Source organism: Dendropsophus ebraccatus, chromosome 3 (assembly GCF_027789765.1).
Source record: "Dendropsophus ebraccatus isolate aDenEbr1 chromosome 3, aDenEbr1.pat, whole genome shotgun sequence".
Taxonomy (NCBI): Eukaryota; Metazoa; Chordata; class Amphibia; order Anura; family Hylidae; genus Dendropsophus; species Dendropsophus ebraccatus.
In genome coordinates this window covers 196779505-196807120 of record NC_091456.1, presented here as the reverse complement: position 1 = coordinate 196807120, position 27616 = coordinate 196779505, and the positions used below count along the sequence as shown (strand labels likewise).

The following is a 27616-nucleotide window of genomic DNA, read 5'->3' as shown; positions in this document are numbered from 1 at the left end:
GGAGATAACCATGGTTAACAGAAGAGAAACAATGATGCCGAGCACCAGCCTCCTTTTAAAGTGTCTAGTGGTGTCATTCTTAGGGCCCTATTCCACCGGACGATTATCATTAAATCTTTCGAATCTAAACGATAATCGTTCGGTTGAAATGCAGTTAACGATTAACGACCGAACGAGAAATCGTTGATCGCTTTATAAGACCTGGACCTATTTTTATCGTTGCTCGTTCGCAAAACGTTCGCAAATCGTTCGCATTGAATAAGACATTGTTCGGTCGTTCGCAGTAGATACGAACGCAATAGCGAATAAATAGCGGAGAGAAACGATCGCAATTACGATCATAAGTAACGATTATCGTTCCATGGAAATGACTGAACGTTTGTAGGTCTTTTGCAATAGCGGTCGTTTGAGATTGTTAATCGTTAACAGTTATGCAAACGATAATCGTCAGGTGGAATAGGGCCCTTACTTAATCATGACAGATTGATCTCCAGCCCTGTTCTCATCAATACCCACACCTGTGTTAATGGAGTAATCACTGAAACAATGTTAGCTGGTCCTTTTAAGGAAGGGCTGCAATGATGTTGAAAATATTGACATATATATATATATATAAATATTGAAAGTAATTTCTGTTAAGCTGATCACTCTTTATAACATTTTGGAGTATATGCAAATTGCCATTTTAAAAACTGAAGTAGTAGACTTTGTAAAAATTAATATTTGTATTATTCTCAAAACTTTTGGCCATGACTGTACATAGAGCAGCAGGGACTCCAGATCCTCCCCGGCCTCCCTGCTCCTGTACTGTGTATGCATGGCCACTAACTATGCAGAGGAAGCCGCTGCCTCCCACTCAGGACCTGTGTCATCTGTCACATCATCATAACCCTATATATATATATATATATCCACATGAGACGGAGGGAGAGGAGACTAAGGTTTAGAAGAAACATTTTATTAACAATTGGTGAGAAGTTTGGAGCTGCGGTTTAGGATATCTGTATTACCGCCAAATCTCCTCTGTACATGGGGAATACATAGCTGTGGTATCCGGCTTCTATCTGCTTTCTGGAGAACAGACGTCTGACTGATCATTCAGCGATCTCACTTCGCTTCTCCCCTGAGTGACTGTTAAAATGTTTCATAAGGTTAGATTTCTGCGTGAAACATTTCCCACATTTATCACATGAATATGGCTTCTCCCCTGTGTGAATTCTTTGATGTGCATAACGCTGTGATTTCGAAGTAAAACATTTCCCACATTCTGAACATGGAAATGGCTTCTCCCCTGTGTGAACTCTTAGATGTTTAAAAAGATCTGACTTAAGAGTAAAACATTTCTCACATTCTAAACATGAAAATGGCTTCTGTCCTGTGTGAGTTCTTTGATGAGTATTACGCTGTGAATTCGAAGTAAAACATTTCCCACATTCTGAACAAAGAAATGGCTTCTCCCCAGTGTGAATTCTTAGATGTTTAACAAGAGCTGACTTATAAGTAAAACATTTCCCACATTCTGAGCATGAAAATGGCTTTTCACCTGTGTGAATTATTTGATGTCTCACAAGAGCTGATTTACAATTAAAACATTTCTCACATTCTGAACATGAAAATGGCTTTTCCCCTGTGTGAATTATTTGATGCCTAACAAAAGCTGAGTTGTAAGTAAAACATTTCCCACATTCTGAACATGAAAATGGCTCTTTGCTGTGTACGCCTGAGGGCAGATTGAGTTTTCCATATGTATGATCACGATCTTTAAAACCTGAATATATCTGATGTCCCTCTGATCTCTGGCTACAGTCACCTGCCAATAGAGAGGAAAGGATTTGTTAATAATAACCTTAGCAATGTTTCATATAGTTATACTTCAGTTTTTAGTGCACTGGAACCTTATAGGAGTCTAATAGAAGGTATTAGTACCATAGCCCCAAAACAGAGCAAATACTCCCCTCCCCCCATCAGTAGTGATGTTGATATCGGCCCGTCCACATAGATGTATTTCATGTCCATTTCCTGATCGTCCTATGGCAGCACACAATGGGTTAATATGACATCATCTACCCAGATAGAAGAGGGTTAACCTAGCAATAAACACAGTTAATTAGTAAATTAGACCCCCCCCCCTCCCGGCGGAAGATATATCCAGCTGCTAGGAAGAAAAGATGGATAGAAGATACAGTCCCAGCCTGCTCAGTCTCAGCCGGCATCTCCATCGGCATCTCCAGACACGGAACGCTCTGAGGCTGACACTGCGGATGAGGTGTTGGGGGCAGAAGAAAAGAATGAGATTAATTCTGTAAAGATCGTAGGCCTAAACTTATTTCTGCTGTTACAGAGACATTAGACTTGCAGGTGGATGTTACCCAGACTGTAAAAAAGCAGCAGCCATTCCTTTTTCCTACTTTCAAGAAGAGAGTCATTCCTAATTATCCAATTATTAAAGACTGTAGAAGGATTGGGCCGGGCCAGAAATACACTGTGACCAAGAGGCCAAGTTTAAATCCATCTACAAACTTATGTATAATTTGTTTTTTATTGACACCAAAGAAGCTTTACAAAAGTACCTTCGCAACAAAGAATACAGTAATGGTGCTGTGAAACAAAGCAGCAGTATACAAAAAAGAGGGGGTGTCGTATTTTACAAACAAATAGAGGCATAATTGAGAAGCATACCCAAACAGATACGATATAGTCGTATACATGTGCAACAAAATGCTATAAGTAAACATTTAAAGTTCTACACAATAAAGCTAAAGAGATACCAGGAACGTTGCAAATAACATCTGTGTAAAGACAAGCTCCTCAAGGAGCATACAAGCACTGTCAGGGTGTAAGGAAGAGAGGAGAGGAGGGGGGAAATGGCGGATACGGAAGCCACCGGAGACGTGCATCTCAACGAGTGAGGGCAAGAAACTCTGCAGAATCCATGAAGAGTCGCCATGGGAACCAGATCTTTTCAAACTTATCGGATCGGTCCTGTCCTTCAGCGACTATCTCCTCCATCCGCCCAATGTCTCTAAGTTCACTGATCCACTCCGTGAAAGACGGGACTGTCTGCGATTTCCAATGGCGGGGGATAATCATCCTGCCCGCAGTCAGAAAGTGGCGCAACATCCCCTTCTTAATGGTTGCTATCGTACCAGGGATAAGTGAGAGTAGGGTCAATTGAGGTGTATTCGACACGCTGCGTCCAGAATAGACACTATAGATTGCAAGTATTTTATCCCAGAATGCTCAGATACCCGGGCATCCCCACCAAATGTGTAGCATATCTCCCTTCTCTGAGAGGCAGTGCCAGCACACATCAGAGGTTTCGGGGAATATTTGGTGTAAAGTGGAAGGGCAGTAGTACCATCGAGACAAAATCTTGTAATTTTTCTCTTTGGCTTTAGAAGCCATGGATAATCCATGAGAGAGTTCACTCATCTTCTGGACAGACCGCGCATCAAAGGACACCCGTAGATCAGACTCCCACCTATCAAAGAACGAGGCACGGGTGGGATCTAAAGCACTAAGCAAGATCTGATAAACTTGAGACAGACAGTGGGGGATGGCAGAGGGAGAAGTGACTAGCAAGTCAAAATCTGTCAGCTTAGGTGAGCATGGGACCGAGGAGAACAAGGAGTTCACAAATGAGGCTAATTGGTCATACTCGAGCCAAGATAACACTTGTTCTCCAGCTCTGGCCTGCAAGACAGAGAGAGGCAACAGTGCACGATCAGTCAGGCAATCATGTAGGCGGGGACAGGTCATTCTATTCCAGAGGAGAAAACGAGAAACCTGCCATCCAGACCAGAAGGAAGGGTTCTGGAGAATAGGAGTCATGGGGCCAGGCCTCGAGGACAAAGAATGTTTAGAGACCCACTGAAGAGTTTGTGTGACTAGGAAGGGAAGGTCAGGAAGAGACCGTCGGTCCTGAGGGAGTATCCAAGACAACACAGAGAGATGCACAGGGGCCAGGGACAATTCCAAGTCAACCCACCTCTTCCCACCCGCATGGTGAGCCCAGTCCAAGACCCTGCAGAGAACAGCCGCCTCGTGATACAGGCGCATGTCAGGCAAGCCTACCCCTCCTGAGAGTTTACATTTGATCAGAGTGGAATGCTTGATACGAGGCCTAAATGCCCCCCACACAAATTTTTGAATAGCTCTGCGCAGGGCCCTGAAGAAGGTAGTCGGGACAGAAATCGGGACAGTCTGGAAAATATACAAGAACCTAGGCAATATGTCCATTTTGACAACGGCCAACCTACCGAACCACGAAGTGGGTTTAAGGAAGTACGTGTTCAGATCAGACAATACTTTGGACAGCAAAGGAGAATAATTCAGTGTGAACAGGGATTGGAGCTTAGATGGGATTTTAATACCCAGGTAGAGGATATATTCCTTCTGCCATTGGAAGGAAAAGGAGGACCGGACAGCACTAAATTCAGTCTGGGGTATGGTAAGATTAAGACCTTCAGTTTTAGTGAGATTAACTTTAAAGTTGCTCAAATACCCAAATCTGTCAAATTCTTTGAGTACTGAAGGGAGGGAAATGGCCAGCGTGGATAAATAAAGGAGGAGATCATCTGCGTACAATGCAACCTTGTGGTGGTCCTGTCCAATCTTTGCTCCTTGAATAGTGGGGTTCGAGCGGAGGGCCACCGCTAAGTGTTCCATGATGATGACATATAGGAGGGGAGACAAGGGACAACCTTGGCGGGTACCGTTATGTATATCAAAGGGGTCTGACAACAGCCCATTTGCCCATACCCTTGCAGATGGAGAGTGGTATAGTGCCATAGTCCTACCTATAAAGGCAGGGCCAATGCCCAACTGTCCCAGGGCCAATCGCAGGAACCCCCAATGCACCCTATCAAAGGCCTTTTCGGCATCCATGGAAAAGAGACACAGTGGGGATCCCGTACGGCCCGCCCAAGACACCAGATTCAGGGTTTTAAGGGTGTTGTCCCTTGCCTCCCTGCCAGGTAAGAAACCCACCTGATCGTTATGGATGATTTTGGGAATATGGAAATTCAGACGAGAGGCCAATGTCTTAGCAAAGAGTTTAACATCGCAATTGATCAAAGAGATCGGCCGATAATTCTTGCAAAGCGCCGGGTCTTTCCCGGGTTTGGGCAGGACCACCACATGAGCCTGCAGAGATTGTTTTGGAAAAGGGCAGGTTGGAGAGATGCTATTGAAGCATCTAGTCATGAAAGGGAGTAGCAGCTCCTTAAAGGTTTTGTAGAAAGAGGCTGTAAAGCCATCCGGGCCAGGGCCTTTACCCCCCTTCAGCTCAGAGATCGCGGCTGCGAGCTCCGGTTCCGAGAAGGAAGCATCCAAGTCTTCCGATTTCTCAGCAGAGAGTATTGGGAGAGCAGTGTCATCTAAATATTGGTTAATTTTAGCCTCCAGTTCCAGAGGGGGAGCATCTGCATAACGGCCTTTAATGTTATACAAAGAGGCATAGTAATCTTTAAAGAGAGAGGTAATGTCCCTCGGGTCAAATACCGCTCCACCCCTGTGGTCCTGTAATTGAGCTATGTAAGTAGTGGTAGAGTGAGGGTGTATGAGTCTAGCTAATGCCCTGCCGCTTTTATTAGCATGAGGAAACCGCGGTAGCGTTCCTGTTGAGAGGAGGATAACCTGTTTAAGTTGCTCCCTGACCAAAGTCAGTGCTGTCAGGCCCTCCGCTGTTGGATTTTGTTTGTGAGCCGAGGCCAGCGAGTCAATGTCAGAGAGGAGGCGAGCTATTTTAGCTCCCCTTTCCTTCTTGAGCCTGGCTCCCTGCTGGATGAGAGTACCCTGAACCACACATTTGAGGGCCTCCCATTGTATAGGGAGGGCTGTGGAGTCGGTGGTGTGCGTGGCCAGGAAGTCTTGTATACATTGCGTCACTGCTGTCCTGCAGACCAGATCACGGAGCAGACTCTCATTCAGTCTCCAGGTCCACTCCCTGGGCACCAGGCCCGGCAAGATCGGCGAATGATCCGACCATAAGGCAGTACCTATAGTCATAGTGGGGTTGAGAGTTAATGCATACTGGGAGATAAAAAAACATGTCCAGCCTGCCATAGGATCCGTGGACATCGGAGTAATGAGTATAGTCTTTATCAGTCGGATGTAATATCCCCCATACATCCACTAATCTGTACAACCCCAAGGCAGTCTGGGCAAGTCCCACCTCAATGCGGGGAACAGATGATCTGCCGGACGAGGTATCCACGGTCATGTTGAAGTCCCCCCTAGGAGGACAACACCCTCAATGAAAGAGGAAGCCGCACGGAGGATAGAACGGAGGGATGTACCTTGTCTAGTGTTGGGTAAATACACATTACCTATAGTATATGTGCGACCTTGAATCTCAAGTTTCAGAAAGACATAGCGACCCTGAGGGCATATCAAAGAATCCAAGACCTTATGAGGTAGGGACTTATGTATGGCAATGGAAGCCCCCCTTGACCCTTGGATTAGTGCTGTGCACCCACACGTTATAATAGTTTAGTCTCATGGAAGGCACATGGCCTGAACGGAAGTGAGTTTCTTGTAGGAGCAATATCATCACTCTCTGTCTATGCATAGAGTAAATTATTTAGGTCCGCTTCTGTGGGACATTGAAACCCCTCACGTTGAGTGAGGCTACTTTAACGGCTGCTCCCGTCATCCCTCCCTCAGAAACAGAAAGAGAGTAGAGAGAGATAGAAAAAACAGGAGAAGAAGAAAAAAGAAAAAAAAAGGAGGGAGGGGAAGAGAAGAAGACAAAAGGAAGAAGAAACAGGTGTAAACAGAAAAGGGGGATGTAGGGGAAACAGGAGTGGAAAAGAACTGAAAATAGGCCTAAACAGGGAGGAGACCCGGAAGCTACTCCGTGAGGAAAAACCCAACTGGGTTAAGAAACGCAGTAAGCGTTATTCCTATTGGAGACGGACTGACCAGAAAATACTCCAGAGAGTCCGGGCGGGACACCACAGCATGCAAAAGAAAATGCGAGTAAACATACCACATATGTTTATAATTGTCAACCCCCCCCCGCCAACAAGGCTCAGAGGAAAGCATAACAGCTATGAGAAAGAAACCATAGATATGTCTAAACAGTAACAATGCTAAGCATTCACAGCGGAATGAGGCCGCCATAGTAAGAACAGTCAAACCGAGTCGTAATAAGGAATGTAAACCCTGAGGAAAGACCATTAGACAGGTAACGACAAAAGGGGGCAGAGCAAAAAACTATAAGACATAACAAAGAACAGGCCCCCTTAGAGTGTAATAAACCTGATCGCAGGGGGTTCAGTCACCAGTCACAGAGGTAGCAGGAAAGCGTCCAGATGGAGGGCCCCCCATGGCAGCTAGGGTTGGATCCCAATCTGGGAGGGACATGTCGGGCAGCCGCAGAGCTGTGAGGAACCCAGGAAGGTCGTCCAGGGTGCGAAGCTCATACCGTCTGCCATTACGATAGACCACCAGTTGAAAGCGGAATCCCCAGGTGTAGGGAATTTCACACTCTCTAAGGACTTCCAATAGGGGCCGGAGCGCTCGGCGTTGCGTAAAGGTCGTTCTGGATAGGTCTTGCAAAAAGATCAGGTGTGTTCCATCAAATTACACATATTCCATGTTTCTAGTGGCTCTCATGATGTCTTCGTTGATACAATAGTGATGAAGGCGGCATATGACGTCTCTTGGGCGGTCAGGATCTGAGGAAGCTGGGCCCAATGTCCAGTGCGCACGGTCAATTTCAAAGTCCTCATTAGGGGAGCGTTTGAGGATGGATGCAAAAAGATCACGCAAGACAGGGATCAAATCAGCAGCCCTGGTTGCCTCAGGCAGGCCCCTTATCCTTATATTGTTCCGCCTGCTGCTGTTCTCTGTATCATCCTGAGCACTGTATAAATAGCGTATCTGACATTCTTGCGTAGCAATTGTAGCCTGCACGTCTTCCACTGTGGCAACCAGCGACTGATGATCAGCAGCAATATCCACAACTTTAGCATCCAAGGTCTGAACCTCTGCTTCTAGGGAACTCAGTTCTTGTTTATATGTTGTTTCCAGCCTCTCCACAAATTTTTCCATGTCAGACTTAGTGGGAAGCATTTTTATATACTCTTTCCAGTCCCATTCACTAATAGCAGTGCTGGGTGTAGTGTTAGATGTAGCAGAGCTGAGCTGTGTAGAGCTGCTCCCCCTGCTGGGAGAAAATGAAAGTGCAGCTGGGGACAGAGGAGACGCTGAGGCAGCCTGGGATAGAGGAGCCCGAGAGGGCATGTGGGAGTCAGGAGAAGCAGATAGGGCATGCTGTGGCACTACAGTGCCATTTTGCTTGGCCAGAGTCCCTGAGGAGGGCTGAGCAGGGGATGCTATATTTGCCAGGCAGAGTGTGGAGACCTGGGATACCTGCTGAGGTGGGTGCTGTGGCACGTGGGCCGCGCCCGAGCATTCCGGGGCAGAGTCCCCCTGTGAGATCTGGGTACCTGACAGAGGGGAGACAGGCTGTGATCGCGCTGATAGCTGCGCCGCAGACCTCGTCACCGCTGCTTCCAGATGTGCGGCTCTCCTCACTCGAGTGCCGCGGCTGCGGGGAGGCACGTCTGCTGCTAGGCCTCCGAGCGCGCCCGGCACTAAAAAGCGATCCAGGCTGCCACGGACCGCAAGGTGTGCTGGATCTCGGGGTGCTCCTCTTGCGTCCACCAACCATTGGGGAGGTAAGCAGGGTAATATGGGGTGGTATTCCAGGAGGTTTGGTGTCCCGCCCCCGGAGCTCATGGAAAGCGCGTGTTCACCCCGCCATAGCCAGGCCATGCCCCCCCATCTACAAAGATTGGTCTACCAGTTGCACGCCTTTCGAGGAAATCAGACGATTCTTCTCTGCTCCCAGACCCGATGGAAAGGCGGACCCTATGTTAAAAAGAACCAAATGGAAAAGGCGAGAAGTTTCCCCAAGCAGCAGAAAAGAGAAACCAAAGAATTTAAGCAGAGATCCAAGGACTCTCCTAAGCAGCAGCGCAATTTTCATCCCTGAGGCAGCCGAGGAGATTTCAAGCCAAAACAGGAGCAGAGTTCTCTGAAGGAATGACGTCAGGTCAGGTCTACCATGCAACCAGTGGGAGTGAGATTATGTCATTTCACAGATTGGTGGGTAACATCAACCGTCACTAGGGGATGCTTCATATAATTACAAAACTTTCCTCCAGACAAGTTCATGGTGCACTGCACAGACTCGTCCACCCCCAGGTTTCTGTTAAATCAAGTAGTCTCATTTGGTCCCTCCCCAGGGATGCAGTTCCTATGCTACATTATTAAGACCCAAAGGATGACACTGCAGTTGTCCAGACACAGAATCCATAAGATCGGGGATTCAGTCAACTACCTCACAGCTTCCAATTTGCGCTATACCAAATGAGCTATGAATGTTCGGGCTTGTTAACATCTTCCATAGAGCTGGTAACTTGGGTGAGGACACACTTCCGCCTGCTACAAAAACATATTCTATATTTCTGGGACAGATCACAGCAGGGGTTGGAGACTCAAATCCCATTGTTTCGATCTCTCAAGAAAGACCTCGGCTGATGGCTGACTATTACTCATCTGACACAGGGGAGATCACTGGTCCATACACTTCCTACCATCATCACTACGGATGCGTCAGGCTTGGGTTCGGGTGCCCATGTGGACAAGTATTACGTGCAGGAAAAGTGGATCCCGGAAGAAAGGATTCTTTCCTCCAACCTGAGCGCTAAGAGTGGTCACACTAGCACTGTATCACTTCCAAGAGATTCTACATCACTACTCCATACAGATACAATCGGACAATCTCTCTGTATATTACATCAACAAGCAAGGACAGAAAAGAAGCCCTCAGCTGGAAAATGAATGCTTCCAGATAATGCAGTGGGCATAGAGGCAAGTAACATCCATCTTAGACATCCACATCAAAGGTACTCCGAAAATACAGGCAGACTGACTAAGCCAGGATTTCCTGATAGCCGGAGAACAGGAATCGAACATAAACATCTTCAAGAAGTGGAGAGGTGGGGATGTCCTGTTATAGACAATATGGCACCTCAGTCACACACAAAGATCAGGAAGTTCTGTTTCCTATCCAGACAGGGGAACCCAGTGGCCATAGATGGCCTGTCAATCAGTTGGGAGGGAAAGTTAAATTTTTCCTCCTTTTCCAATGATCCCTCAAGTCCTCAGGAAAATACATCAAGAGAAGGTGGAAGCCACTGTGATCCTCCCCCATTGGCCACAGAGAGCTTGGTCTCCACTTGCCACCACTCGAAGGAGAGTCTTCAGAGGCCTTCTTCTTATTCTGGTCCCAGTCAAGGCTCCAAGACCAGTAAAGCCTCATTATCCAGATGGATCAAGGATGTAATAAAATTCTGTTACTCAGCAGACAGTCTAGAGTCTTCTCTCTCTTTCAGGGCCAATTCAACTAGATCTATGGCAGCATCCTGGGCCGAAAGACCAATGTACCCTTGGAGGAGATCTGTAAGGCAGCCACCTGCTCATCAGCCTCGACTTTCATCAAACACTACAGGCTCGACATTGTGTCTTCTGAGGGTTCAGTCCTTGGCAAATAGTTGATCCTACAAAATAATCCCGCCCTGGTATAAGGTGTTGCTTTAGCTTGTCCCATTGTATACTGCCGTAGGATGATCAGAAAATAGAAAACACAAAGACCCCTCCCATAGATTATTGCTTCATACTTTACCTGTATATCTCTTCCCAGCAGCTAGATAGCCCCCACCAGGGGAGTGGGATCTAACTGTGTTTATTGCTAGGTTAAAGGAGAAGTCCGGCGAAATCTTTTATGAAAGTATTATATTGCCCCCCAAAAGTTATACAAATCACCAATATACACTTATTATGGGAAATGCACATAAAGAGTTTTTTTCCCTGCACTTACTCCTGCATCAAGGCTTCACTTCCTGGATAACGTGGTGATGTCACTTCCTGGATAACATGGTGATGTCACGACCCGACTCCCAGAGCTGTGTGGGCTGTGGCTGCTGGAGAGGATGATGGGGATGCTCAGTGTCCCTCCAGCGCCCTGTGTCCCTCTGCCATCATCCTCTCCAGCAGCCACAGCCCGCACAGCTCTGGGAGTCGGGTCGTGACATCACCATGTTATCCAGGAAGTGACATCACCATGTTATCCAGTAAAAGACATCACCATGTTATCCAGTAAGTGACATCACCATGTTATCCAGTAAGTGACATCACCATGTTATCCAGTAAGTGACAACACCATGTTATCCAGTAAGTGACATCACCATGTTATCCAGTAAAAGACATCACCATGTTATCCAGTAAGTGACATCACCATGTTATCCAGTAAGTGACATCACCATGTTAGGCCCCCTTCACACATCCGGAAAAACCATCCGGATTTCCGAACCCATAGATTCTAATTAGTCATGGACACTTCCGGATTTTTTCGGAAAGGTGTCCGTTCCGGAAAATAGATCCGGAAAAAATAGGACATGTCCTATTTTTGACCGGAATTCCGTCCCAGATGCCCCCATAGAAGTCTATGGGAGCGCGCGGAATCACGGGCACTTTCCTGATGTACATCAGGAAAATGCCCGGGATTCCGGATTGGTTGAGAGCCGCACCCGCACTTCACCACTGCGCTCTGCCTGCCCGACACCCCAAGCAAGCCCGCGTCGCTGGCTGCCCGTTCGCCAATGCGCCCTCCCACCCCCTGGCAGCACTGCCCATACGCCGCCCAACACCCCGAGCCCCCCTGGATCCTGGCAGCGCTACTGGCCCGCTGCCCGACACCTCCAAGCACCACCCCCCGGACCCTGGCAGCGCCACACCTCCAAGATGTCCCCCGGACCCTGGCAGTGCCCTCCCCGGTCCCTGGCAGCACCGCCTACCTCCCGACACCACCAAGACCTCCCCCGAAGCATTCCAGGACTCCTCGCTCGCATTCGCCCCCCCGAAGCCTGCCGGGACTCCTCGCCCCCCCCCCCCCCGTGATGCCAGGACTCCCCGCCCGCACATCACCCCCCCGTGATGCCGCTCGAACCCGACCAGCCAACCGCGACCGCAGCAGGTTCCCCCCGCAAGCCCCCCCCTCCCCTGGGACTCACCATTTGCTGCTGCTGCCGCTACACTGACGCCTCCGGAATGGACCAGCACCGGACACCGGGACAGGTGAGATCACACCTCCCAGCCCCCAACCCCCCCCAAGAGCTAAAACTCCAACCATGTCCTGCTAATAGGTCATGATGGGAGTAGTCATTCTACTACCTATGGCCATCCAGGTCACAGAACTACTACTCCCATCATGCCCCGCTGACAGTCCATGATGGGAATTGTAGTTTTGACACCTGCGGCCATCCAGGTAACAGAACTACTACTCCCATCATGCCTTGCTGACAGTTCATGATGGGAGTTGTAGTTTTGCAACATGTGGCCATTTAGGTTGCAAAACTACTACTCCCATCATGTCCTGACATTTTTATGATGGGAGTTGTAGTTTTGTGGCAGAACTACAACCCCCATCATGTCCTATTGGCAGATAATAATGGGAGTTGTAGTTCTGCAACAGATTAGAGGATGACACAGTATAGGAGAGGGAAAGCAGTGGCACAGTAGAACTACATCTCCCAGCATGGTGTGTGTGGTAATATGCAGGACTACATCACATAATGGGAGTTGTAGTTCTGCAACTGATTAGAGGATGACACATGGCAAGAGGGGGAGACAGTGTTACAGTACATGAGAGGGTGACAGTGGTAGGGTACACGAGGGGTGACGGTGGTAGGGTAAACGAGGGGGGAAGGGGTACAGTACACGAGGGGTGATGGTGGTAGGGTAGACGAAGGACGACAGTGGTAGGGTACGCAAGGGGGGCGCAGTGGCAGGGTACACAAGGGGCAATGTGGGTGCTTGTGATGTGTGGTACAGTTGGCATACTAGACCATATTGAAATCACTTTTTTTTTCTCATCAGGAAATCCTGAAGGCTTTTCCTTATGGTTTTCAGAAGGTAAAAACGGATTACTGTCAGGAAATCCTGATACTTTCCTGATGTCTTTTGAGGCCTCCTGACAGTAAAAACTGACACGGACGTGTGATTGGGGCCTTATCCAGGAAGTGACATCACCATTTTATCCAGGAAGTGACATCACCATGTTATCCAGGAAGTGACATCACCATGTTATCCAGGAAGTGACATCACCATGTTATCCAGGAAGTGAAGCCTTGATGCAGTAGTAAGTGCAGGGAAAAAATACTTTATGTGCATTTCCTGTAATAAGTGTATATTGGTGATTTGTACAACTTTTGTTGGGCAATACAATACTTTTTAAGTTTCAACTTTACAGATGCACAGTGTGTGTTATCTCCTATAATGGGGTCACTGTATGGGGCAATATACAGCAGAGACTGACAGGACACAGAGCTTATAATATTCCACCTAGGCGCATACCTGTAGTGAAGTCCTCCTTATACTGCTCATCACTGCTCACATCTGTCTCTTCCTCCTCTTCTTTTACCTTTATGTCTATAGCATTAGAACAGTTCAGATACTTCCCGGTAGAAATGTCCTCCATATATTGCTCATAACTGCTCCCATCTGTATCTTCTTCTTTTATTCTACTGTCTATAACATTGATAGAGTTCACATCTCTCTCTGTAGTGATGTCCTCCTTATACTGCTTATTACAGCTCACTTCTGTCTCTTCTTTTACCCTTACATCTGTAGCATTAAAAAAGTTCACATTCTTCCCTGTAGTGATGTCCTCCTTATACTGCTTATCACTGCTCACATCTGTCTCTTCATTCTCTTGTTTTACCCTTATGTCTATAGCACTAGAAGAGTTCAGATTTTCCCCCATAGGAATGTCTTTCATATACTGCTCATACCCGCTAACATCTGTAGCTTCTTCTTTTATCCTTATGTCTATAACATTAATAAAGTTCTCATCTCTCTCTGTAGTGATGTCCTCCTTATACTGCTTATTATAGCTCACTTCTGTCTTTTCTTTTACCCTTACATCTGTAGCATTAAAAAGGTTCACATTCTTCCCTGTAGTGATGTCCTCCTTATACTGCTCATCACTGCCGTCATCTGTCTCTGTAGCATCAGTATTGTTCTTATCTTCCCCCTGATTCATAAGATGTGAGAGAAATATTGTAAAAGTCATCAGACAGAAGGAGAAGTCAGGTGGGATGTACAGATCATAGGGAACATCTCCATCTACCTGATCCTGATCCTGTGGGAGAAGAGGACGGGGACATCTCTCTGGTGCTGTTCTCTTACTGGATCTGACTGGAGGGAACACATACAGAGACTGAATTCATTCTTTCCATCCAGATAATAGAGAGAGGAGGTGTGTATATAGTCCTGTCTATTACCTGCTGATGGGAGGGGCTGCTGATCCTCCAGCATCACATCCTTGTACTGATCCTTGTGTCCTTCTACATACTCCCACTCCTCCATGGAGAAATAGACCGCCACGTCCTGACACCTTATAGGAACCTGACACACACAATGGTCACACAGTCATCCCCCCCACCCCTCCAGTGGTGTTACTGCATAATGTCCCAGCATTCCCAGCAGCCACAGTCTCACCTCTCCACTCAGCAGCTCCACCATCTTGTTGGTGACTTCTAGGATCTTCTCTTCCTCCATTTCCTCATGTATCAGGGGCCCCGGGATTGGGCTCAGGGTTCTTCCCCATCCTTCACACCCAGGGGCCCCACAGCGCCCACTAGAGGACTTCTTCACTACTGTGTAATCCTGTGTATGGAGAGACACATTACTATCACTCCATCCATTCCCAGAATCCCTCACCTCCCCAGTCCTATCCATCTGTTATTCCATAGATAAGAATGATGTCATGATGACATCACTCCCAGAATCCCTCACCTCTCCAGTCCTATCCATCTGTTATTCCATAGATAAGAATGATGTCATGATGACATCACTCCCAGAATCCCTCACCTCTCCAGTCCTATCCATCTGTTATTCCATAGATAAGAATGATGTCATGATGACATCACTCCCAGAATCCCTCACCTCTCCAGTCCTATCCATCTGTTATTCCATAGATAAGAATGATGTCATGATGACATCACTCCCAGAATCCCTCACCTCTCCAGTCCTATCCATCTGTTATTCCATAGATAAGAATGATGTCATGATGACATCACTCCCAGAATCCCTCACCTCTCCAGTCCTATCCATCTGTTATTCCATAGATAAGAATGATGTCATGATGACATCACTCCCAGAATCCCTCACCTCTCCAGTCCTATCCATCTGTTATTCCATAGATAAGAATGATGTCATGATGACATCACTCCCAGAATCCCTCACCTCTCCAGTCCTATCCATCTGTTATTCCATAGATAAGAATGATGTCATGATGACATCACTCCCAGAATCCCTCACCTCTCCAGTCCTATCCATCTGTTATTCCATAGATAAGAATGATGTCATGATGACATCACTCCCAGAATCCCTCACCTCTCCAGTCCTATCCATCTGTTATTCCATAGATAAGAATGATGTCATGATGACATCACTCCCAGAATCCCTCACCTCCCCAGTCCTATCCATCTGTTATTCCATAGATAAGAATGATGTCATGATGACATCACTCCCAGAATCCCTCACCTCCCCAGTAAGCAGGAAGAGTATGTGTAGGGTGAGGGTTATTATCCTGTCGGCCATCTTGTCTCTGTCTCTCTCCATGGTTGATGGGTCGGTCTCTTATATAGAAGATATCAGCAGAGGATCCTGGAGGGAAGAGGAGGAGACAATGTAATGCGGCTCTAGATTCCTGGAGATAGAAATATACATGGACAGGAGGGGATATGGGGGAACATGGGAGGAGACAATGTAATATATCGGGGGATGAAGCTTCTCATAGACGTCACTTATATCTCGCTCTCCTGTTCCCTCCGCGGCTCCTGATAATGCAGCTCTGTTATATTCTCTGCAATAAGCTGCGGTGTAATACATCACATAACCTGAGGGAAATGGTGGCGCTGCTGTATATAGGAGAGAGCGGCCGGGATACAATCCCTGATACATATATATATACTGTACCTCCAGCTGCAGATACAGGAGCCGTGTGCTTCCCCTGTGCTTCCAGGACCTGCCATGATGTCACAGTCATGTGATCAATCACATGGAGGAGGAGGAGTCACATGATCAGGGGCTGCTGCTCAGTGTATGCAGGACTCTGCTGTGCTGGATGAGCTGAAGGGATGTGTATGCAGCAGAGCTGTGTGTGTGTGTGATGTGTGTGGAGCAGAGCTGTGTATATGTGTGATGTGTGTGGAGCAGAGCTGTGTGTGTGATGTGTGTGGAGCAGAGCTGTGTATGTGTGTGGAGCAGAGCTGTGTATGTGTGATGTGTGGAGCAGAGCTGTGTATGTGTGATGTGTGGAGCAGAGCTGTGTATGTGTGTGATGTGTGTGGAGCAGAGCTGTGTATGTGTGTGGAGCAGAGCTGTGTATGTGTGTGGAGCAGAGCTGTGTGATGTGTGTGGAGTAGAGCTGTGTATGTGTGTGGAGCAGAGCTGTGTATGTGTGTGGAGCAGAGCTGTGTATGTGTGTGGAGCAGAGCTGTGTGATGTGTGTGGAGCAGAGCTGTGTATGTGTGTGGAGCAGAGCTGTGTATGTGTGTGGAGCAGAGCTGTGTATGTGTGTGGAGCAGAGCTGTGTATGTGTGTGGAGCAGAGCTGTGTATGTGTGTGGAGCAGAGCTGTGTGATGTGTGTGGAGCAGAGCTGTGTGATGTGTGTGGAGCAGAGCTGTGTATGTGTGTGGAGCAGAGCTGTGTATGTGTGTGGAGCAGAGCTGTGTATGTGTGTGGAGCAGAGCTGTGTATGTGTGTCTATGAAATAGACATGTAGCAGAATACTGTGTCTCATCTGAAAAAAGATATTGATAAAATAATTTGGTCCAGACGGCTATAGGACTAAATAGGGTCAGAAGGGAAGTGTTTTTATTTAAAAAACAAAAAAAAATGAAGAAGACGAGGACACAGTGAGGGGTTATTGGGGGAAAGATCAGAAGCAATGTGAGAAAATATTATTTCACTGAAAGAGTAGTAGATGCTTGGAGGAGACTTTCAGCAGAGGTGGTTGGTAAATGTACAGTAACTGAATGTAACCTGTCATGTCTCCACATGAGGTGAATGAAGGTGTAAGTGGCTGGTAGTGACTGTGAGACTTTCCTACCTCTGTATCCAGAATGTGGAGCAGACGGGACCAGCACCAGCTCAGCCTCAGACTCCTATCGTACACAGTGATATGAATCCCGACGGTTTATTCACCTGGATACAGCAATAATGGATGATAAAACACTGTAGTTACTGATGCTGATGTGGATGAAACATTGCTGGTCAGAAAGTGAGGCCTTCACAAGCCTGCCTCACAGTGAGGACCAGAATGTTACCTCAGAGACGGTCGCCAGGAGACAGAGCTGGGAAAACACACAGTTTGAAAAAACTTAATTAACCCATAGCTGCACCAGGATGTTATTGAACGTCCTCGTGCCGCTATGGGAGTTCAGAGGGGGGTCGCATGTAGCCCAGGATCGCGACTATTAGCGGGCACAGTCCGATCGCCGTGCCCGCTAATTAAGTACTTAGAAGCAGCTGTCAAAGTTGACAGCTGCTTCTAAATACTTGCTCATCTCCATCCCTGGTGGTCTAGTGGGGGGATCGCACCGCGGGGGGGCGATCCCCGCATCCATCCCGGGCCGGGGTCTGCGCCGTAATGGCGCTGATCCCGGCTCGGCATTCTATTGCTTTAGGCTGCAGCAGCCAAAAGCAATAAAACACCGATCTCATGGATTCATGCAGTATAACTATCTCTATGAGAGATCAGAGTGCATATACTAGAAGTCCCCCAGGGGGAATAACCCTAACCACAGGGGGGGATAACCCTAACCCCAGGGGGGAATAACCCTAACCCCAGGGGGGGAATAACCCTAACCCCAGGGGGGAATAACCCTAACCCCAGGGGGGGAATAACCCTAACCCCAGGGGGGGGAATAACCCTAACCCTAGGGGGGGAATAACCCTAACCTCAGGGGGGAATAACCCTAACCCCAGGGGGGGAATAACCCTTACCCCAGGGGGGGAATATCCCTAACCCCAGGGGGGAATAACCCTAACCCCAGGGGGAATAACCCTAACCCCAGGGGGGGAATAACCCTAACCCCAGGGGAGGAATAACCCTAACCCCAGGGGGGGAATAACCCTAACCTCAGGGGGGGAATAACCCTAACCTCAGGGGGGAATAACCCTAATCCCAGGGGGAATAACCCTAACCCCAGGGGGAATAACCCTAATCCCAGGGGGGGAATAACCCTAACCCCAGGGGGAATAACGCTAACCACAGGGGGAATAACCCTAACCTCAGGGGGGAATAACCCTAACCTCAGGGGGGAATAACCCTAACCTCAGGGGGGAATAACCCTAATCCCAGGGGGAATAACCCTAACCCCAGGGGGGGGAATAACCCTAACCCCAGGGGGAATAACCCTAATCCCAGGGGGGGAATAACCCTAACCCCAGGGGGAATAACGCTAACCACAGGGGGAATAACCCTAACCCCAGGGGGGAATAACCCTAACCCCAGGGGGAATAACCCTAACCCCAGGGGGAATAACCCTAACCCCAGGGGGAATAACCCTAACCCCAGGGGGGGAATAACCCTAACCCCAGGGGGGAATAACCCTAACCCCAGGGGGGAATAACCCTAACCCCAGGGGGAATAACCCTAACCCCTAGTATAAGTGTTAAGTAAAAGAAAAATGTATTTTTAATAACACAAAATCCCCTAATAAAAATCTGAATCACCCCCCTTTTACCATTTTATAAAAATAAATAAATAACATGTTTGCTATCGCCGCGTCCGTAATCGCCCGAACTATTAATCACATTCCTGATCTCGCACGGTAAATGGCGTAAGCGCAAAAAAAGTGCAAAATTGCGCATTTTTGGTCGCATCAAATCCAGAAATATTGTAATAAAAAGCGATCAAAAAGTCGCATATGCGCAGTCAAGGTACCGATAGAAAGATCACATCATGGCGCAAAAAATGACACCTCACACAGCCCCATAGACCAAAGGATAAAAGCGCTATAAGCCGGGAATGGAGCGATTTTAAGGGACATATATTTTCTTTAAAAGGTTTTAATTTTTTACAAGCCATCAAAACAAATAAAAGTTATACATGTTACATATCGCTGTAATCGTAACAACTTAAGGAACATAAATAACGAGTCAGTTTTACCCCAGGGCAAACGGAGTATAAACAAACCCCCCCCCCCCCAAATAAAATGCAGGCGCTATGGCCTTATATACACGAGGAGGAAAAAACGAAAGCGCAAAAATGAAAACTGGCTGTGTCCCCTAAGGGTTAAAAAGAGCAAGAGTGAAAAGATACAAATTCTGTCCAACAAAGGAAACAAGGCATAGAATAGACGATAAAAATGAATGTAGAGCTATACAATAATATGAACAGCTAAAAAACTGTATATGTAAGGGAAGAACAGCACATAACCTGCCTGGTGTGTGTGTGTGTATATATATATATATATATATATATATATATATATATATATACACCCCTAAGATAATAAGAAGGGAAATAAAAGGGCAGCAATTTTTCTATGTGGAGCAGAGCTGTGTGTGTGTACTGTACATGTAGCTGAGCTGTATATATGTGTAATGTACATGTAGCTGAGCTGTATATGTGTGTAATGTACATGTAGCTGAGCTGTATATGTGTAATGTACATGTAGCTGAGCTGTATATATGTGTAATGTGCATGTAGCTGAGCTGTATATATGTGTAATGTGCATGTAGCTGAGCTGTATATGTGTGTAATGTACATGTAGCTGAGCTGTATATGTGTAATGTACATGTAGCTGAGCTGTATATATGTGTAATGTACATGTAGCTGAGCTGTATATATGTGTGTAATGTACATGTAGCTGAGCTGTATATGTGTAATGTACATGTAGCTGAGCTGTATGTGTGTAATGTACATGTAGCTGAGCTGTATGTGTGTAATGTACATGTAGCTGAGCTGTATGTGTGTGTGTAATGTACATGTAGCTGAGCTGTATATGTGTAATGTACATGTAGCTGAGCTGTATGTGTGTAATGTACATGTAGCTGAGCTGTATGTGTGTAATGTACATGTAGCTGAGCTGTATATGTGTAATGTACATGTAGCTGAGCTGTATATGTGTAATGTACATGTAGCTGAGCTGTATATGTGTGTAATGTACATGTAGCTGAGCTGTATATGTGTAATGTACATGTAGCTGAGCTGTATGTGTGTAATGTACATGTAGCTGAGCTGTATATGTGTAATGTACATGTAGCTGAGATGTATATGTGTAATGTACATGTAGCTGAGCTGTATATGTGTATAATGTACATGTAGCTGAGCTGTATATGTGTGTAATGTACATGTAGCTGAGCTGTATATGTGTGTAATGTACATGTAGCTGAGCTGTATATGTGTAATGTACATGTAGCTGAGCTGTATATGTGTAATGTACATGTAGCTGAGCTGTATATGTGTAATGTAGATGTAGCTGAGCTGTATATGTGTAATGTAGATGTAGCTGAGCTGTATATGTGTGTACTGTACATGTAGCTGAGCTGTATATATGTGTAATGTGCATGTAGCTGAGCTGTATATGTGTGTAATGTACATGTAGCTGAGCTGTATATGTGTAATGTACATGTAGCTGAGCTGTATATATGTGTAATGTACATGTAGCTGAGCTGTATATATGTGTGTAATGTACATGTAGCTGAGCTGTATATGTGTAATGTACATGTAGCTGAGCTGTATGTGTGTAATGTACATGTAGCTGAGCTGTATGTGTGTAATGTACATGTAGCTGAGCTGTATGTGTGTGTGTAATGTACATGTAGCTGAGCTGTATATGTGTAATGTACATGTAGCTGAGCTGTATGTGTGTAATGTACATGTAGCTGAGCTGTATGTGTGTAATGTACATGTAGCTGAGCTGTATATGTGTAATGTACATGTAGCTGAGCTGTATATGTGTAATGTACATGTAGCTGAGCTGTATATGTGTGTAATGTACATGTAGCTGAGCTGTATATGTGTGTAATGTACATGTAGCTGAGCTGTATATGTGTAATGTACATGTAGCTGAGCTGTATATGTGTAATGTACATGTAGCTGAGCTGTATATGTGTAATGTACATGTAGCTGAGCTGTATATGTGTGTAATGTACATGTAGCTGAGCTGTATATGTGTGTAATGTACATGTAGCTGAGCTGTATATGTGTGTAATGTACATGTAGCTGAGCTGTATATGTGTGTAATGTACATGTAGCTGAGCTGTATATATGTGTAATGTACATGTAGCTGAGCTGTATGTGTGTAATGTACATGTAGCTGAGCTGTATATGTGTAATGTAGATGTAGCTGAGCTGTATATGTGTGTAATGTACATGTAGCTGAGCTGTATATGTGTGTAATGTACATGTAGCTGAGCTGTACAGTATGTGTGTAATGTACATGTAGCGGAGCTAAACTTTGGTCTAAAGGTAAGTGTCCTCCCTGAGACATCAGACCCAAGTTCAAGAGCTGCATAACACACAAATGTTTTTCATCATGAATAAGGAGATCTCATTGGTAAATCCTTTACTCTTTGAAACATGGGGGGAATTTATCAAACATGGTGTAAAGTAGGCCTGGCTTAGTTGCCCCTAGCAACCAATCAGATTCCACCTTTCATTCCTCACAGACTCTTTGGAAAATGAAAGGTGGAATCTGATTGGTTGCTAGGGGCAACTGAGCCATTTTCACTTAACACCATGTTTGATAAATCTCCCCCATGTGTCTTAGGTGATTTGAAACAGCTAAAAACCTGACTAGCAGCGGTGGCGCGGGGACAGATCTCCCTCCTGACATCCATAGTTTGGTGAGGACATTTTTGTACTTAGTTGTGTTAATTTCTAAAGCCTTAGGATGGCGCTTAGACTTCTTCTTTGCATCTAGAATGGTTATAAGTAGAGATGAGCGAACCTGGAGCATGCTGGAGTCCATCCGAACCCGATCGTTCGGCATTTGATTAGCGGTGGCTGCTGAACTTGGATAAAGCCCTAAGGCTATTTGGAAAACATGGATATAGTCATTGGCTGTATCCATGTTTCCAGACAACCTTAGAGCTTTATCCAACTTCAGCAGCCCCCGCTAATCAAATGCAGAACGATCGGGTTCGGATGGACTCCAGCATGCTCGAGGTTCGCTCATCTCTAGTTATAAGTAGTTCTTACGGTTCGGATGGCTGAATTTGAACAAGGATATAGTGTATTGAAGATATTCGGTAATGAACTAATAAGCGCAAAAGTCAGACTAGCTGAATAGTGGTTGCCTCCAAGCTGCTGCACACAGATCTCCCAAGAAGGGCTCGAAAACCTGAACCAAGAGCGTCTATGGGCACAGACACAGCCACTGGACCAAGAGCTTCTATAGGCACAGACACAGCCACCAGACCAAGAGCGTCTATGTGCACAGACACAGCCACCAGACCAGGAGCGTCTATGGGCACTAACACAGCCACCGGACGAAGAGCTTCTATGGGCACAGACACAGCCACCAGACCAAGAGCGTCTATGGGCACAGACACAGCCAACGGACCAAGAGCTTCTATGGACACAGACACAGCCACCAGACCAAGAGCGTCTATGGGCACAGACACAGCCACCGGACCAAGAGCATCTATGTGCACAGACACAGCCACCAGACCAAGAGCGTCTATGGGCACAGACATAGCCACCAGACCAAGAGCGTCCATGGGCACTGACACAGCCACCAGACCAAGAGCGTCTATGGGCACAGACACAGTCACCAGACCCAGAGCGTCTATGTGCACAGCCACCAGACCAAGAGCGCCTATGGTCACAGACACAGTCACCAGACCAAGAGCGTCTATGGGCACAGACACAGCCACCAGACCAAGAGCGTCTATGTGCACAGACACAGCCACCAGACCTAGAGCGTCTATGGGCACAGACACAGCCTCCAGACCAAGAGCGTCTATGGGCACTGACACAGCCACCAGACCAAGAGTGTCTATGGGCACAGACACAGTCACCAGACCCAGAGCGTCTATGTGCACAGCCACAGCCACCAGACCAAGAGCGCCTATGGGCACAGACACAGCCACCAGACCGAGAGCGTCTATGGGCACAGACACAGCCACCAGACCGAGAGCGTCTATGGGCACAGCCACCAGACCAAGAGCGTCTATGGGCACTGACACAGTCACCGGACCAAGAGCTTCTATGGGCACAGACACAGTCACCAGACCAAGAGCGTCTATGTGCACAGCCACAGCCACCAGACCAAGAGCGTCTATGGGCACAGAAACAGCCACCAGACCAAGAGCATCTATGTGCACAGACACAGCCACCAGACCTAGAGCATCTATGGGCACAGACACAGCCACCAGACCAAGAGCGTCTATGGGCACTGACACAGCCACCAGACCAAGAGCGTCTATGGGCACAGTCACCAGACCCAGAGCGTCTATGTACACAGCCACAGCCACCAGACCAAGAGCGCCTATAGGCACAGACACAGCCACCAGACCAAGAGCTTCTATGGGCACAGACACAGTCACCAGACCAAGAGCGTCTATGTGCACAGCCACCAGACCAAGAGTGCCTATGGGCACAGACACAGCCACCAGACCAAGAGCGTCTATGGGCACAGACACAGCCACCAGACCAAGAGCTTCTATGGACACAGACACAGCCACCAGACCAAGAGCGTCTATGGGCACAGACACAGCCACCAGACCGAGAGCGTCTATGGGCACAGACACAGCCACCGGACCGAGGGTGTCTATGGGCACAGACACAGCCACCGGACCGAGAGCGTCTATGGGCACAGATACAGCCACCAGATCAAGAGCGTCTATGTGCACTGCCAAAGCCACCAGACCAAGAGCGCCTATGGGCACAGACACAGCCACCAGACCAAGAGCGTCTATTTGCACAGACACAGCCACCAGACCAAGAACGTCTATGGGCACAGACACAGTCACCCGACCAAGAGCGTCTATGGGCACAGACACAGTCACCAGACCAAGAGCGTCTATGGGCACAGACACAGCCACCAGACCAAGAGCGTCTATGGGCACAGACACAGCCACCGGACAAAGAGTGTCTATGGGCACAGACACAGCCACCAGACCCGTCAGACCGGCGAGGGCATGCACATATTGCTGGGCCGGGTTGTCAAGTGGTTTACTTACATCATATGGTGCTCAGTTATCTTGAGGAAATCCAGAAACTATTAGATAGAGATCAAATTATTTAGGAGTGAAAGAATAGGTTTGTAATCCATTGATAATAGCTATAAAGGGGGCGTCAGCTAATTCATCATTTCCGTTGCTTTACACAAGCTGTTAGGTTGCAGTGTATCCAATACATTTCCTTTCTTACTAGATTACTGTACCTACTATTAGCTGTGTGAGGTATGTGATCAATCGGATAGACTAAGAACTTTGTAGTCACAACTGTGCTTCTAAAAGAAATGTCTTGAGAGGCCGTGCCTTTGATAGCCCCTTCTATGGGCAGAATGCAAAAAATAATTATAGGATATCTCCTCTATCCCCAGAATAGAAACCTGGAAAAAAGCTGAAGATTTCATGGAAAGATATGAAGAGGTAGCACTGGTGCTCCTTGAAGGCCCTACAAAAACATGGCCACTTTTCCCCCTCTCGTCTCCAGTTCAGGTGCGGTTTGCAATTAAGATCCATTTACTTCAATGGAACTGAGTTCCAAACCCCACCCAACGTGGAGACAAGAGAGGGGAAAAGTTGCCATGTTGTTGTAGCTCTGGATAACCCCTTTGATATGGGATGTCTTGCTGGGTCATCCGCCTCTTGGGGTCCATCTGGGTCTTTATGCTAGTAAGAAAACATTTATATACTGTGGGTTAAAACCAAGGGAAACTGACTTACAAATGGAAGAGGAGGAAGTAACCCCCGATAAGACCGATAAGCTTCTATCATATTTGACAGTGGCAGGACTCAATGGAGATTTTCCTAGTAAAGAGGGAGAATCTGTACATGATATATGTGGGGTAGCAACATACAAAAATACTTGCAATAATAGAATCGACCAGCAGATGGCAGTATATAAACAAACGAGTAAATTGGTAAACACTCTTATTATTATAACATCTGGGGTGGTGTTAACTATATTCAAAACTCTTTATATAAAGGATAGTATGTATAATATCGCCGTCGTCCACATTGGGACTAGTAATATCGGCTTACTAACCCCAAAATACATTAACATCAAGTAGTCCTAAACACTCACCCATCTCTTGTTTGTTGTGTATCTGCCACCAAACACCCCTCAACGACGTTTCGCGTTGGTTTCGCTTCCTCAGGAGGGTATATGAGGAAGCGAAACCAACGCGAAACGTCGTTGAGGGGTGTTTGGTGGCAGATACACAACAAACAAGAGATGGGTGAGTGTTTAGGACTACTTGATGTTAATGTATTTTGGGGTTAGTAAGCCGGTATTACTAGTCCCAATGTGGACGACGGCGATATTATACATACTATCCTTTATATAAAGAGTTTTGAATATAGTTAACACCACCCCAGATGTTATAATAATAAGAGTGTTTACCAATTTACTCGTTTGTTTATATACTGCCATCTGCTGGTCGATTCTATTATTGCAAGTATTTTTGTATGTTGCTATTTTACAATAAAGTATCTGTTTTTAATATGTAAACTAGCCTCAATATGGTTCTTTTTTGTATAAAAAATGTTTGAGAGGTGTTGATGTTAAAAAGGTGTACTGGATTTAACCTGTGTTTAAGACAGGAATAATTTGGTATTTTCCTTGCTATCCAGGTGGAATTAGTAGTATAATTATGATATATGTGGGGACCACTCCCGGTATGAAAAGGACCAGGCAGCAGGGCTGTTTAATGGCAAATACTGTATTGAGGAAAGTACCATGAAGAAGCATGTTTAAACTTTGAGACTTCATTAAGCCACCCACATATGGCTGCTGGGGTATTGGAAATCTGTGGTGGAGCAGGAGGCAATGCAGTTTTATAGGAATAAGAGATTTTGGGTAGAGGGCAAGGAGATATTTTCAATAGGCAGTAGGGATTGTAGGATGTTGGATGAGGACATGGAGGCGTTTAGGGCTATTTCTGGCGATTTCTACAAATAATAATATTTATTTGTATAGCAACATCAGATTCCGCAGCGCTTTTTTTTTTTTTACAGAACAGAGGTTACATTTATATTACATTATATGATAGATTAATAAAAATAAAAGATAGAAACAGAGACCTGCTCGCGAGAGCTTACAGACTAGGAGGACTGGGGGCGACACGAGAGGCAGCAAGTGCTTTATTTGCCAATGTTCCAGTCATTGTACATAGTCACAAAGTGCTAATAGGTCGTTGGGCGAGCCAGTATAACGCCATTGTCTGGGTTCAGGTAGAAAGTACATTTCACCACCGAGGAGGATATAGAGAGGATGGAGAAGGGATAGCAGAGAGGGAGATGAGTTTTGGGAATATTATAAGCCTGAAGAGATGAGTCTTTAGGACACACTTGAAGCTGTGAGTGTTGGGAATGAGTCTGTGGTCTTTTGATAAAGCATTCCAGAGAACTGGTGCAGCACGAGAGAAGTCCTGGAGGCCGGAGTGTAAGGTCGAGATGAGGGAAGAGATGTATGGAGGAGAAGAGTTGTGGAGAGCTTTATGGGTGAGGGTGACTGGCACAGGGGAGAGAAGTCAGTGTAACGGCTGGAGAGGAAGATGAGCCTGGCTGCTGTGTTCAGGATAGACTCGAGAGGGAAGGGCTTAGAGAAAGGAAGAGCGATATATATATTCCTTGTATATCATTTCTTTTATATATATATATATATATATATATATATATATATTTATTTATTCTTTGCTCTTTTTTTTTGTTAAACTGTGATGGGTGATGGAGAGTCTGCCGAGGCAGCAGGCAGCTGAGTAGGTGAGAGGGGGCCACAAGAGCAACACAACAGGTGCCGTCTGGCTGTGGCAGGGTGCGAGAGGTGCTCCGGGTGCTCTCTGAGTGGGATCCCTACAGCAGGGACAGCGGTCGCTGGTGGCGGGGAGGAGTGGGAGATACGTAATGATTGCGGCTGATAGCTGAGTAGTGCGGGGCCAGAAGTGCAGGGGATTCCCCTTCTTTACAGGGTGTTCCCTAGAGAGAGGCAGGAGATGTTTAGTAAGGGTATTCAATGGATAAAAAATAGTATTCAGTACAGTGATATTTAAACCGATTCACTCGACAATGGGAAGGAGGTGGAGCAGCGATTTCTTATCTATTCCTTGTTCTTTTTTTTGTAAAACTGTCATTTTATATTTCTGGAAATAAAAATAAATGTAAATTTTTTTAAAAAAAACACATCACTATCTCAATAAATTGGATAAGTCAAGTGAAAAGATTCTTTTATTGCTAAGGCTCCATTCACACGGAGACAAACTGGCGGAATTCCGAATCCCCCAGCCTCCATGACATGATGGGAGTCTCACGCACATGTTCATTCTTCAGCACAGAGAGAGGAGGTGCGCA

General features: G+C 46.5%; 1 protein-coding gene across 1 annotated transcript in view; it reads right to left on the bottom strand.

Moving 5' to 3' along the window:
• LOC138786672 (uncharacterized) overlaps positions 1–27616 on the bottom strand; it is an 89147-nt gene that overhangs the window by 61193 nt on the left and 338 nt on the right. Inside the window, exons 2-4 of the mRNA XM_069963650.1 lie at positions 22394–24250; positions 13429–14107; positions 1112–1810 (exon numbers count right to left, since the gene is read on the bottom strand). Of these exons, the coding sequence (XP_069819751.1) occupies positions 1112–1810; positions 13429–14107; positions 22394–24250 (3235 nt within the window). The remainder of the gene's footprint in view (positions 1–1111; positions 1811–13428; positions 14108–22393; positions 24251–27616) is intronic.